The sequence below is a fragment of the Drosophila erecta genome, unplaced genomic scaffold (genome assembly GCF_003286155.1).
Source record: "Drosophila erecta strain 14021-0224.00,06,07 unplaced genomic scaffold, DereRS2 tig00000126-arrow-pilon, whole genome shotgun sequence".
Classification (NCBI taxonomy): Eukaryota; Metazoa; Arthropoda; class Insecta; order Diptera; family Drosophilidae; genus Drosophila; species Drosophila erecta.
Window position 1 is genome coordinate 4,273,319 of NW_020825209.1, and position 11,898 is coordinate 4,285,216.

The window sequence follows — 11,898 nt, forward strand, 5'->3', positions numbered from 1 at the left end:
CTATAGTCCTCTGGCTCTATAATCTACTAGTACTGTAAATAAAAATAAAACATTTGTATTCGTTTTTGTCCACTTGAAGGCCAATTGATTATGTAAAAGTGCAATGTTTGATCAACCGTCCATTCTTAAGGTTTGTATTCTTCTTAAATACACCCTAGGGGGTCTGCTCAATTGAATTTTCTAATACAATTATGTTTTCACAAAAGATATATTTATTTATGGAAAATCTGTAATAATTTTGCACCAATATTTTCTTTAAGAGAAACAAATATTTTTTGGAAAAGATAATAAATATTCCTGAAAAAAACATATCCTAGATCCAGTCTACACTATTGCGGAATCCGATATATTATCGAGAAACTACATTATCGATAAAAGGCAGTCCAAAAACCACCTAAAAAATTCATGCCAAAACGGAAAACGATACCGATTTAATACCAACGAAAATATTGTTATTATTTTGATTCAACAATTAATAAATATAATTTAACTATTGACCCTTTATCCGCCGTTGTATCGGCACTGGACTTGGCCGAGCAATAAAAGTCGCCCGTCCCCAAAATAGACAGAAGATTCTCAACTTCGAAGTGGAACCACCGGCGACCGGTGTGACCGCTATCAAGTCAAAACAATGGTTACCAGCCGAAGTCCTCCGCCGAATCATGGTCCCTTGCCGGGGTCTAGTTGTGGCACCTCCCGCCTGGCCTTGTGTCTGATCCACTTCGTCCTGGCCGTGATCTCCGGCTGCGGACTAAAACGGAGCACCGGCAGCAAGGCGATTGCCGCCTTTGGGATCTACTTTGGCCACAGCCTGCTCTGCCTGCTGCGGCATACGCATCCCAATCCGGGTGCAGTGCAGCGACTGTTGTGCGACAAGTCGAGGCGTTACTCCTGCGTCCTGTTCGTCACCCTGGTGGTGGGCGAGCTGCAGACCGTAAATCCGGCCACCCGAATGGGTGACTTCTTCGGCGCCGACTGGGAGCGTCTGGCCTTTGGACTGTGGAGCGCTGTACTGGCACTTGCAGTCACCAGTTTGTGGTTCGGCAGCAGTCGCAGTCCGTTGGGTGCCACATTCATAAAGCTGGATGCCGCCCAATTGGGCTTCTGTGTTTTGTGGAATGTTCATTGCCTTTGGCGCATTGCCATCGTCGACGAGCACTGGTGGTCACTTGGCCTGGCCCTGCTCGTTCTGCTTAATCACTTTGTCCTATGGCGACTGCCGCTGCACTACAACATCAGCCAGTTGGAGGTGGCCACCGTGGGCATGTGCTTCAGCACCATCTTTGCGCTGAATGCCATCCAGGAACAACTGGACGCTGTGGTCAGCTGAGAGCAGCTGGTCGGGCATCTAGGGGCTGGAGCCCCTGGATGTGTGGAGCACACATTTAATTAATAGATGCTCGTTGTTGAACAATACTTTTGCGTAATAAACCAGACTTCTTATTTTGAAACGATTTTACAAATGCTGTGTACTTGAAGTAGAAGTCTTTCCTCATTGTTATCATATATAAATGTGAATTTATTTTTGATTAGTTTCTAGCAGAACCCTAATTTTCTAAAAGCTAATCTGTTAAAAGACGCACATTTAAACGGTTCCGTTTTAAATACACATTTTTATTTTAAATATATTTTAAATTACTTCTCTATGCGCTTTATTACATATTGATCTGGGTTTGGAGTTGCTCTACTCTCGGTTTTTTTCGCCCGCTCGATGTGTTTTAACGCAACGAGCACGGCCCAACCGAAAACTAACTCTCATTGTTAAGGAAAATTAAATGTAGCAAGTATCGTTAAAAAAAACTAGATATATGTATACGATTCATAAGAATGTGAAAACAAATCTTAGGCCTACGAAACTAATAATTGGGACAAGGGATGGTTGTGGTGGGTTGAGGGATGAGGTTTTGGGCGGGGAAATTTCCTAGGCGTGGGTACTGTCGTCCTCGACAAAGTCCTTGGCCTCCTCCCTGGTCACACAATCAATGTGGCTGACCTTATTTCGGAATCGCACACCGTAGAACTTGTGCGCGTTCTCCAGCAATTCCGGCCGGAAAGTTGTCGTAATGAACTGGGCAGTGTCGCTGAGCTCGTGGATCATGTTCGCCACCGCCTTTCGATGCATTGCATCCAGGGCCTGCACAGAACAGTAGTAGTAGTATCAATGAAACAAAGTAATGGATAATGTTTGACTCACCTGATCTATCTCGTCAAAGAGGTAGAAGGGAGCTGGATCGCACTTTTGGATGGAAAAAATGAGGGCCAAGGCGACAAGCGACTTCTGCCCACCGGACAGCTGGTTCATCTCACGCATCTCAGCCTCAACGCCGGTGAACGAAACCCGAATACCGATTCCTGTAAAGGCATCAGAGTTTTCCACCTCCTTTTCCATCTCGTCGCCTTCGTTGTCCTTGGTCTTCAGGATGAGATAACCCGCACCCATGGGCACCAGCTTTTTAAACACCTTTGTAAAGTTCTGCGCGACTTGTCGGAACGTAAACTGGATGGCCTCTACCTTTTGCATCTCCAATGACTGGATAAGCATGTGGATCTTCTGGTCACCGATGTCCAGCTCCTCTTTGCGCCGATATAGCTTTTCCTTCTGCTCGGAGAAGCTCAAGAACTGGTCCAGGGCTTTTTTGTTCACATGGTTATACTTCTTCAGGTGCTGATTTGCCTTCTCCAGCTCCTTGAAAATGTTTTTCAGGGACATGCGAGTGTAGGCGGGATCAACTTGCGGTACGGCGCCCAAACTGGCGATCTTTTCCGTACACTCGTCTATTTTCTCGTTGAGCATGTTCTCCTTTGTCGACCATTTCTCCAGCTGCTTGGAATCCTTGTTTAGATTCTCCTCGGCCTCCTTCTCCTTTCGCACATGAGTTTCGAGCTCCTGCTGTAGCTCCTTTTGCAGTTGCACGGCCTCCGTTACCCGCTTTTCGATCTCCTCCAGATCGGAGTTCACCTTCTTGATTCTCTTCTCGGCGGAAACCAGTTCCGTTTTGCAATTGTTAAGCTTCCGCTTGCGGTCCTCCACGGAAATCTCCTGCAGCGCTTGGATCAGTTCGTCGCGACGCCGGAACAGATTGTTGATCAGCAGGTTGTCCAGCTTGTTCTTGCGCACCTCAAACTGCATACGCTGCGTAAACGCCTCCTTGTTCTCCTGGTTCAGTCGACGGATATCGTCGTTCAGCTGGTCAATCTCACGCTGATCCTGCGACGACAGCGTGGACATCAGCTCCTGCTTCAGCTCCGCCTCCAAACTAGACTTGGTGCTTGTCATGGACTCCAATGAGGCCTTGCACTGGGCCAGTGAGCGCTCCTTGGGCGCCCGGTACTGCTCGATGCGCACAAGCTCCTCCTTCATCAAACGAATCTCGCCCTGGACCTTTTCGAACACATCCTTCGACTTGCCCTGCTTCGTTTCCGTCTTCTGCATCTCGGATACAATTGAGTTAATGTTGTTCTCGGTGGATTTCAGTTCATTTCGCAGCTTGCTGAGTTTCTTTTCGAAATCAGCTATCTGGCTGGTGTATTCCGTGCGCTTCTTTTGCATCTCCAGACGGGAGCGTGATGTATTGAAATAGCCGCCGGTGAGGGATCCCTTGGAGGACACCTGATCTCCGTCCAGCGTAACGCAATCCAGCCCAGTGCTCTTCGCCAGCTCTGTGGCACGCTCCAGATTTCTGCAGATTAGCGTTTTTCCAAAGATATACCTCAGCGCTTTGTCGTGCTGTTCATCGTACTTCAGCTTGGAGATCATGGGTATGGAGTCGGGATCATCCGGATAATCGTGTACTTTTACCTGCAGCCGGTTTAGGGGCATGAAGGTCACCTCACCCGGTAATTTCAGCTTATTCATCTCTTTGAGGATTTGCGTGCCCTCGTATTCTGACTCCACAATGTGATGGAATAACCGATTGGCGGCTGTTACCTCCACGGCCGTGTAGATGGTCTTGTCGCAGCTAAAGTTCTCTATGACGGGTCCATAGTAGGCTCGGGCAATCTCCGCCGATTGGCCCCCACGTTCCACAAAGCTGTCAAGAACCTTCCGCACAGAATCGCAGCCGTTCAGGATCGGCTTGCCGGCCATGCTGCGCAGCGCCTGGTCTGCGCGCGATAGCTCCTCTTTGTGCGTCTGCAGCTGCTGCGTCATCTGTGTCTCCTTGCGCCACAACTCATTTCGCATGGACTGATGCTGGTCCTTGGTCTTCTTCAGCTCGTAGTACTTCTTGTTGTGCTCGTCAATCTGCAGTCGGAGCTGCTCCAGCTCCGATGAGTGCTCCTCGATCTTCTGACCCAGATCCTTTTCGGAGGTAGCGTCCTTCTTAAGATCCTCCACGAGTTTTTCATGGTGAGCGATCTTATCGCGCGTCTGTTTGCTAATGGACTTCAGCTCGTTGGTGATCCACTTGTCGCGATCTTCCCTAGAGGAGAACTGAGAGCCGCGACCCTGCTTGGCGTAAAGCTCCTTGCGCTTCTGTTCCTTGAGCTGCAGCTCTCGGGAGCAGTCCTCCTCCTTGCGCTTCATCGCCTCGTACTTGGGCTTTACGTCGTCCAGTTCCTTCTCGCGCTCCGCTATTGTAACTTTAAGGTTCTTAAGCTCTTGGTCAGCCCGCTCCTTGGACTTGTTGTCGCCCTGAACCTCGTCATTTAGATCGACGATGGTCAGGTCCAGTTTCGTCTTCTCGCGCAGTAACTGTTGCTGCTCTGTCATCAGCACGGAGCGCTCCTCCTTGGTGCTTTGCACTTTCTTCTTTGCCTCCTTAAGGTTTTTTTGCACATCCTTGATCTTCTCTTGTGCCTTCTGAATCTCGATGTTATAGATCTTCTTTTTGTCCGAGGAGGACTTGCGCTGCAGCTGAAGCTCGTCGAGAGCCTTCTTGGTGTCCTTCAGCTCGGTTTCGTAGCGTATGTACTCTAGGGTGCGCCGCGTCTTGTCCCACTTCTGGTACTCTTTTAGCTCTTCCTTCTCCTCTTCGAGTGTCTGAAGCCGATCCTCGATGGTTTTCAGGTACTCGCTGATTTTCTCAACCTTGCTATCCGTCTCCCGCAAAAGATTTAACGACTCCTCCTTTCGTTCGTCGTAAACACGCGTTCCCGCGACCTCGCGGAGCAGCTTGAGACGATAGGAATCCGCTGCTGTTGCCATCTGATTGATTTTGCCCTGCTTCACAATGTAGTAGGGATTTGAACTGGAAAAACCAGCCGATTCCAACAGATTGACCACCTCATTGCGCGGCACCACCTTCTTGTTGAGGAAATACTGGTCCTTTTTGGCGCCAATCACGCGCCGCAGGAAGATCTCTTCCTTGTCGATCTGTAAAATAGGCGTAGCGTTAGGAAGTGGCTAGAAATGTTTGCCTGTAAGATTGTACCCAATTAATAGACTACTGCCTACATTTACTAATGTTTCGACGGATGAAACACACTTCTTGCAAAGATTATGTTTTATGGATCACTTGGCTTAACTACTCACTGGAACTCGGTTGTCCGAGTTGTCGAAGATGATCTCCACATAGGCGGAGATGACGCGGGCACCCGTTCCCTCGTGCAGAAGCGACTGGCGCTGCTCCGGCCGCAGGTGGGTGAACTCATCGCTTAGCACAAACTGGATGGCTGCAAACGGAGAGAGATGGCATTAGGGCCGATTAGATATGGATGGCGGAATAGGCAGGCCGAAGCTGCTACTCACCGTAGAAGAAGTTGCTCTTCCCGGAGCCATTACGTCCAACAACAACGTTATGGCGCTTGTCGAATGGTTCCACCACCGTCTGGTCCTTGTAACTCTTGAAGCCTTGTATAATAATCTGCAATTGAGGGCGGATTTCAGATCTCCGGTATCCACCGGGTTGCCAGTAGCATGGCCACCAGTTCAACACTCACCTGCTTGATGTGCATCTTATTATATGCGATTTTTTGCACAAAATCGCGCTCTTTTTGTTTTACAACAAATACATAAATAATATCGACTCGGGCAGCGATTTATCGATGTTTGCATTTCACTTTCGATGTAATCGATATCGTACTTTGGACAGCAGTCGCTTGCAATCAAACGAAAAATTAAATTCTACATCAAAATAAATATACGTTTATTTCAATAACGTTATATTCGGAACCATTACTATTAATTTAAAGCCTAATAAGTAAAATGTATACAATTATTATATATTATATATCTATATAAAATTATTATAATAAGGCCTAAATTTAAATTTCACAATTGAAAATTACCACCAATAATTGTTTAAAAATCAAACTAATCGAACAAATCAAATTAATTAAGTAGTGTACATGAGCAACCAACTAAAGCGAAGATAGCTCATTACTCCCGCTATCGAATCAAATAGATTACCCTTGCCAGTTTACTCAGTACAGATATATTGCCATCGAAAACCATTCGATACATTCGATATAAATAAACACGAAAGATTTGTGTTTATTATATTACGACGTGTCTGCATTTTGACCCGTGCCCAAGGATCTGGAAAGTGCGCGATAACCGCCAAAACAAGCAGGACACCATTCGGGTGTAGCAGGGCAGGAGCAGGTGGACAGGACACGGAGGAGCAGCTGAAGGAAACGCAAAGGAAGTGGTCACCGTGGGGAGAAGGCGCAAGTGAACTGAACCATCATCATTACCATCGAGCACATCCAGGATGGCTGGGTCCGCACTGCGCCGTCTGATGGCGGAATACAAACGTGAGTCGAAAGTCCACAGGGCTTCAAGTTCTTTCTCTAACCACCACATTAATCCTCTCCAGAGTTAACACTTGACCCGCCCGAGGGCATTGTGGCCGGCCCCATCAGCGAGGACAACTTTTTCGAGTGGGAGGCCCTGATTGCGTGAGTTGAGATCACCATACGATCGTCACAGATCGAAATAATGGACAGATTTACATATGTTGATTTACATACATTGCCCTTTGGCCTTTGCAGCGGACCTGAGGGCACTTGCTTCGAGGGCGGTGTGTTCCCCGCCAGACTTGTCTTTCCGACTGACTACCCCCTGAGTCCGCCAAAAATGAAATTCACTTGTGATATGTTCCATCCCAACATATTCGCCGATGGGCGGGTCTGCATATCAATACTACACGCACCCGGCGACGATCCCATGGGCTACGAGCTATCCGCGGAGCGCTGGAGTCCTGTCCAGAGCGTGGAGAAGATTTTGCTTAGCGTGGTCAGCATGCTGGCGGGTAAGCAGAAGTTACTAATATTAAAGTTAAGGGTTAAGGGTTATTTCGACAGGTTATCTATTTCCAAGTTCATTTATTCACTGGGCTTACTTGCTCGATCATTCCGGGAGTTCGCTTGTACATTCCTGAAGTTAATTTGTATATTTCTGAAGATTCCTTGTGATCACTTATTTGCTGACTTAATTTCTTCATTTATTAAGTGCATTAAAGCTAATGTCAGTGAAACATCTGTCAATAAAGGTCAAGCGTAAACTAAGAGATCAATACCAAATGGGCTCCCTGCGCAAACAAAAAACTACTGATGTTGCTTGTTTTTCCCCACAGAACCCAACGATGAGAGCGGCGCTAATGTGGATGCAGCCATTATGTGGCGCGAGCAGAGAGATGAGTTCAACGCCATCGCCCGACGGCTGGTGCGCAAAACCCTTGGTTTGCCGCCGTAAATGATCAACACATACTGGAAATGTACCATGTCCGCCACCGTCGACACATACTTTCTACCCCAAGCAACTCGATTCCAAGATTGCGCCCTCAACAACATGCTAACCCATAAATTCCTCAAAACTCCCTCGTCGAGCTAACCAGCAAACTCGTTTCAAATTAGCAAAAATAAAGAACCTAGCATCAAAATCGACTATCAAGCACAAGCAGACAGCAGCTCGCACTATCTCAAGTTTATCCATCGCATTGGATGCTTCAGCGGACTTAACATGAGGTCCTATCAGCTGATGTACTTCACTGGTAGTTAGTCACGAGGCAAGCTGAAGGCAAAGTGAGAAGTTGGCAAGAAAAATTCAAATCCTTATATTCCCTATTAATAAATGTTTATTTTTTTATGTTTACATTTTTCACAAGATATATTTTCTATAGACGATTTATAAAAGTGCTGTTCTGAAAAGTTTAATAGGAATTACGAACAATCAAGTGCGAAGGCAAAGTATTCGAAGTGATTGAAGCGTTTACAACTTGCTAGTTCATTTGTATTAGGCTTTATGTTCCATCATTTTCGACTGATCACTAACTGAAATCCCACTAGCAAACCATCGCCAACCTAAAATTGACCTATGTATTCATAAATTACTACACAATTGTAAATGTTTTCATTCTATTAAGTAAATTGATTAATTTTCACTTTGATAAGGCATATGTCTGTATATATGTATGCATATGTATATGTTTATAGGTAGGTGGTAAATGCACTCCCATATATTGGTTAAGTGTCCACTGGTATAAGGGTAATATAGTTATCTAATAGTTGTTGAAGGTTATTAAGCCACAGTAATTGCAATTGACCGAGCCCGCATAAATTTATGCTTACGTTTTTGGTTTTCGGACCACAGATGGGGTCGAAAATGCTTACACCATTCGATCGTTCGAGTACAGTGGGCACCACCGTAGGTTTAACCAGTCCATCAAAACATTGCCAATTTCAAGGCAAGAGCTCGGATTTTAAATAACCCACTGTAAGGTGGGTGAAACTCTGCGCAGGTTGCTTGAATTGTCTGCTTGGTGGTCTATTTTGATTGCAGCTATCATAAAAGTGCAGTCCTTATTTAAACTATCTTTATAATTTGCTTCGACTTGGTCATATACATTTTATGGATTATTTACCCATCAGATCAGATCAGAAAAAGATCGTATGTGGTTATACAATGGAAATAGTTTTATAAAAGTCTTAACGTTTCCGGGTAAAAAACATTTTCTTTTTGTTTTAAAGAAAAATCCATTTTTGAGCTGGTTTTTTGGAATCATAGTTAAAAGGTTATCTTTTTTTCGTTTTTTGTATAAAATCGCTTTAAAAAAAAATAATAAAATTTGCCTACATTAAAATAAAGTAAAATTATATTTTTACTTTTCTACCATTTAATATAATATTTTTCTCTATATTTTACTTGCGACGCATTCAAAAATATCACTTTTCAGACTACGTGTTCTGCCTAACAAGTAGATTCATTTGGCTTACTTTCACAAAATTGTAACTGAAATCAACTGAAGCTTGAACTGAAGCCCCGTTAAAAGCTCGCACCTGGGCAGAGATTCAATGAGTTTTTGCTAATTTCTGGCCCACTGTGCGCGGGTGTGTCATAGTGTATATATGTGACAGTGAGTGGCGCAATTAACCTTTTGCAAACCGGTTAAATACAAAAATCTAGTGCCATGACACCGTACAAATAAAAATAACAAAATGACAGCAAAGCAAATAGAACATATGCAAACGAAAGCTGGATTCAGGCTGGGAATGGATGGGAACAGTAGTAAACACAAACATTATTGGTTCGATAATCATATAATTACGTATTAACGTATTTGGGGGTGGGCGCTGAGTCAACAGCTAACAAGCAAACTTAACACGGTCACAAAAGGTCAATAAAATTAGATCGGCACGGCAGATACAAAAACAGAGACTAAAGAATAAAGATGTCCAGAGCCTCGGCTAGCTAGTCAACGTGGTACTCCGTCCGATGGGGCGAGCCGTGTCGCTTCTCCGCCACAAAGAAACCACTGACGCCGGCCAAACTGGTCACGCCCCTGACTCCGGTACTGCGGAAATATATCAACAGGTACTGCTCGCCGTGACGCAGTTCCACATCGTCGGCGAAATCTAGTCGCACCTGCTCTTGGGAATTGGCCTCCTGCTGGCGCCGCAGTCTCTGGCGATTCCTGTGATGATGCCGACCCCTTCGGTGATGCGAGGGCGTCTCGAACGGATCTGGTTCGTGATTGGAATCCGAGGATGTGGGCGACTCAGCCTGGTTGACATACTCGTAGGCTACGTAGTCCGCCAAACTGGCGTACTCAGCTGGATAGATGCCAATCCAGTCGTTGGGACCTTCGTCGAACTCTGCCTGCTTGCGGTACTCCACGGTGTTCTCGTCCCCAATCTTCCAGACCGAAAGTGGCGAAAATACCACGCCGGGCGCCCGTACATTCGGATAGAGCTTGATGGTAAAGTCACTGGTCACCGGCTTGTGATCACTGATGGTGTACAAGGGGTGGGACTTGTACGAGCACTGCTCGATGGACAGATGCATGCCGGGTTGCCTGTTCAGCGGCTGCACGGCGTACATGATCCGATCCGTCCAGGCTGGGCGCCGCTTCAGGTCGTACTCGGAGGTGCCCTCGCGGAACTTAAAGGTGGGCGGAAAGGCGGGCAGTCGCTCCTGCAAGACCTGAAATGCCTTCTGCGACTTCTCGCGGACCTGGTACAATTGATCCCGCTGTATAAGGGCCTCGTGCTGGGACTCATCGCGTAGCAGCTCGCGCACTTCTGTAGAGGAATCGCTGCCCTGCAATCGGAAGTTCAGATCGCCAAACCAGAAGACATAGTCGTGATCGTAGATCTCCCTATACCGCTTGACATGGTAGTGATGATTCTCCAGGATATGCTTGTAGTCCTCGATGCGCTCGTCCAGCTGATGGTCATGAGCAGCCAGATGGGCCACAACAAAGGCCAAGCCACAGCCATAAAGGGTGAACCTGACACTGACGGCGCCCTTGTTGCCCCAAATGCCACCGAAACCGGTCCTCGTGAACTCCGCCTCCATGTCCTGCAAGTGCTCAACGTGCTGCCGCCTCACAAACATGCTGAGCAGCAGTCCCTGCATCTGCTCGGTCTTTACGGCCACATAGTCGTATTTACGGAGCAGTTCCTTAGCCTTGTGCGTCCACGGATCCTCCTTGAACAGGCCCAACACCTGTTGCTGCGGCTGGGCATTGACCTCCTGGAGACCCAAGGCATAGATGTCTGGCATGTGGGCATTAGTCTCCTTCACGTCCTCGTCCACCGTCACATCCTGCAGTCCCAACAGATGGCGCAGGGATATGTTCTCCGGAAAGCGACTGCCCACATTCCAGGTGACCACATACACCCGATAAGTTTCTAGCTGTTGCTTCCCTTTGCCCTTCGCTCCGTCTGGCTCCGAGTCCGGGATCTTGGGTGTCTTGCTAGCCTCCGTTTGGCTCATTATTTCTGGACTTGACAAATCGAAGAGATTACCCCAGCTGGCTGCTCACAGCAATCCAATTGTTTACCCAACCGATTAAGGTTTTATTGTGTAAGCTGATTCTTTATGCCTCTATGGATTTCGTTGCTCCAATCTGGGTTACTGGTTAAGTTGGGGGGTGAACAGCGGCGATGGCGGTCAGTAATTGCTGAAAATATTGCAGCGCAAATAGTTTTTAACACTTGTTTGCCCAGCAGCAGCAACAACAACTGTGCAACAACAACAAGGCAACAACAATAACATCACCTAGGGATGGCAAAACTAACATGATGACGCTATCGACTAGCGGTATTTATTTTGCAGCCCTAAAAACGTTAATCTCTTAATTTGTTCAATAATACCATTTGACATGTACAGTAATAAAGAGCGAAGTTTTTTAAGCTGTAAACACTAGTTAAATCAAAATGGTTTGCCAAAATTCAACTAGAACATTTGGGATTCGGCGTTTAATAGAGTGTTTAAGATTTATTCAATAATGAATTACTATAAGTTCTCTGTAATATTTGCATCTAAATAAAGCATTTCAAATTTGGCGCCTATATTTTACTGGTTTATCTACATTTTCTTGTATTAGTTCATTTCCACCTTTGGTCACACTAGCACTCGCTGCATTTGGACTCGCTGGGAATACTTTTTGGGGCAACTATCGATTAACATTAGTCTAGTTTATTTAGATATTTATTTGTATATTCACAAAGTAA

The 11,898-nt window shown here is 46.1% G+C and overlaps 4 protein-coding genes across 4 annotated transcripts; 2 read left to right on the forward strand and 2 right to left on the reverse strand.

Moving 5' to 3' along the window:
- Positions 1 to 368: 368 nt before the first annotated feature.
- LOC6549669 lies at positions 369 to 1,494 on the forward strand. Its single transcript, XM_001977419.3, has one exon. It carries the CDS (start codon positions 632 to 634, stop codon positions 1,328 to 1,330), a length of 699 nt encoding a protein of 232 aa, XP_001977455.1. The 5' UTR covers positions 369 to 631; the 3' UTR covers positions 1,331 to 1,494.
- Positions 1,495 to 1,584: 90 nt separating this feature from the next.
- LOC6549670 (structural maintenance of chromosomes protein 3) lies at positions 1,585 to 6,076 on the reverse strand. The gene is made up of 5 exons (XM_001977420.3): positions 5,881 to 6,076; positions 5,690 to 5,804; positions 5,474 to 5,613; positions 2,195 to 5,314; positions 1,585 to 2,134 (listed from the first exon to the last, which is right to left on the reverse strand). Exons 1-5 carry the CDS (start codon positions 5,893 to 5,895, stop codon positions 1,922 to 1,924), a joined length of 3,603 nt encoding a protein of 1,200 aa, XP_001977456.1. The 5' UTR covers positions 5,896 to 6,076; the 3' UTR covers positions 1,585 to 1,921.
- A 285-nt stretch (positions 6,077 to 6,361) lies between these two features.
- LOC6549671 (ubiquitin-conjugating enzyme E2 G2) lies at positions 6,362 to 8,337 on the forward strand. Its single transcript, XM_001977421.3, has 4 exons — positions 6,362 to 6,696; positions 6,759 to 6,840; positions 6,934 to 7,193; positions 7,518 to 8,337. Exons 1-4 carry the CDS (start codon positions 6,654 to 6,656, stop codon positions 7,634 to 7,636), a joined length of 504 nt encoding a protein of 167 aa, XP_001977457.1. The 5' UTR covers positions 6,362 to 6,653; the 3' UTR covers positions 7,637 to 8,337.
- A 1,124-nt stretch (positions 8,338 to 9,461) lies between these two features.
- LOC26526212 (inositol polyphosphate 5-phosphatase K) lies at positions 9,462 to 11,464 on the reverse strand. Its single transcript, XM_026982431.1, has one exon. It carries the CDS (start codon positions 11,156 to 11,158, stop codon positions 9,632 to 9,634), a length of 1,527 nt encoding a protein of 508 aa, XP_026838232.1. The 5' UTR covers positions 11,159 to 11,464; the 3' UTR covers positions 9,462 to 9,631.
- Positions 11,465 to 11,898: the final 434 nt, after the last annotated feature.

Excerpts from the sequence above, each read along its gene's own strand:
- LOC26526212 (XM_026982431.1), bottom strand. The coding sequence starts at position 11,158 with ATGAGCCAAACGGAGGCTAGCAAGACACCCAAGATCCCGGACTCGGAG.
- LOC6549669 (XM_001977419.3), top strand. The coding sequence starts at position 632 with ATGGTTACCAGCCGAAGTCCTCCGCCGAATCATGGTCCCTTGCCGGGG.
- LOC6549671 (XM_001977421.3), top strand. The coding sequence starts at position 6,654 with ATGGCTGGGTCCGCACTGCGCCGTCTGATGGCGGAATACAAAC. Across the intron at positions 6,841-6,933 it reads GAGTGGGAGGCCCTGATTGC|CGGACCTGAGGGCACTTGCT; the intron begins GTGAGTTGAGAT and ends TGGCCTTTGCAG. Across the intron at positions 7,194-7,517 it reads CGTGGTCAGCATGCTGGCGG|AACCCAACGATGAGAGCGGC; the intron begins GTAAGCAGAAGT and ends TTTTCCCCACAG.
- LOC6549670 (XM_001977420.3), bottom strand. Across the intron at positions 5,614-5,689 it reads GAAGAGCAACTTCTTCTACG|CCATCCAGTTTGTGCTAAGC; the intron begins GTGAGTAGCAGC and ends CTCCGTTTGCAG. Across the intron at positions 2,135-2,194 it reads TCTTTGACGAGATAGATCAG|GCCCTGGATGCAATGCATCG; the intron begins GTGAGTCAAACA and ends TGTTCTGTGCAG.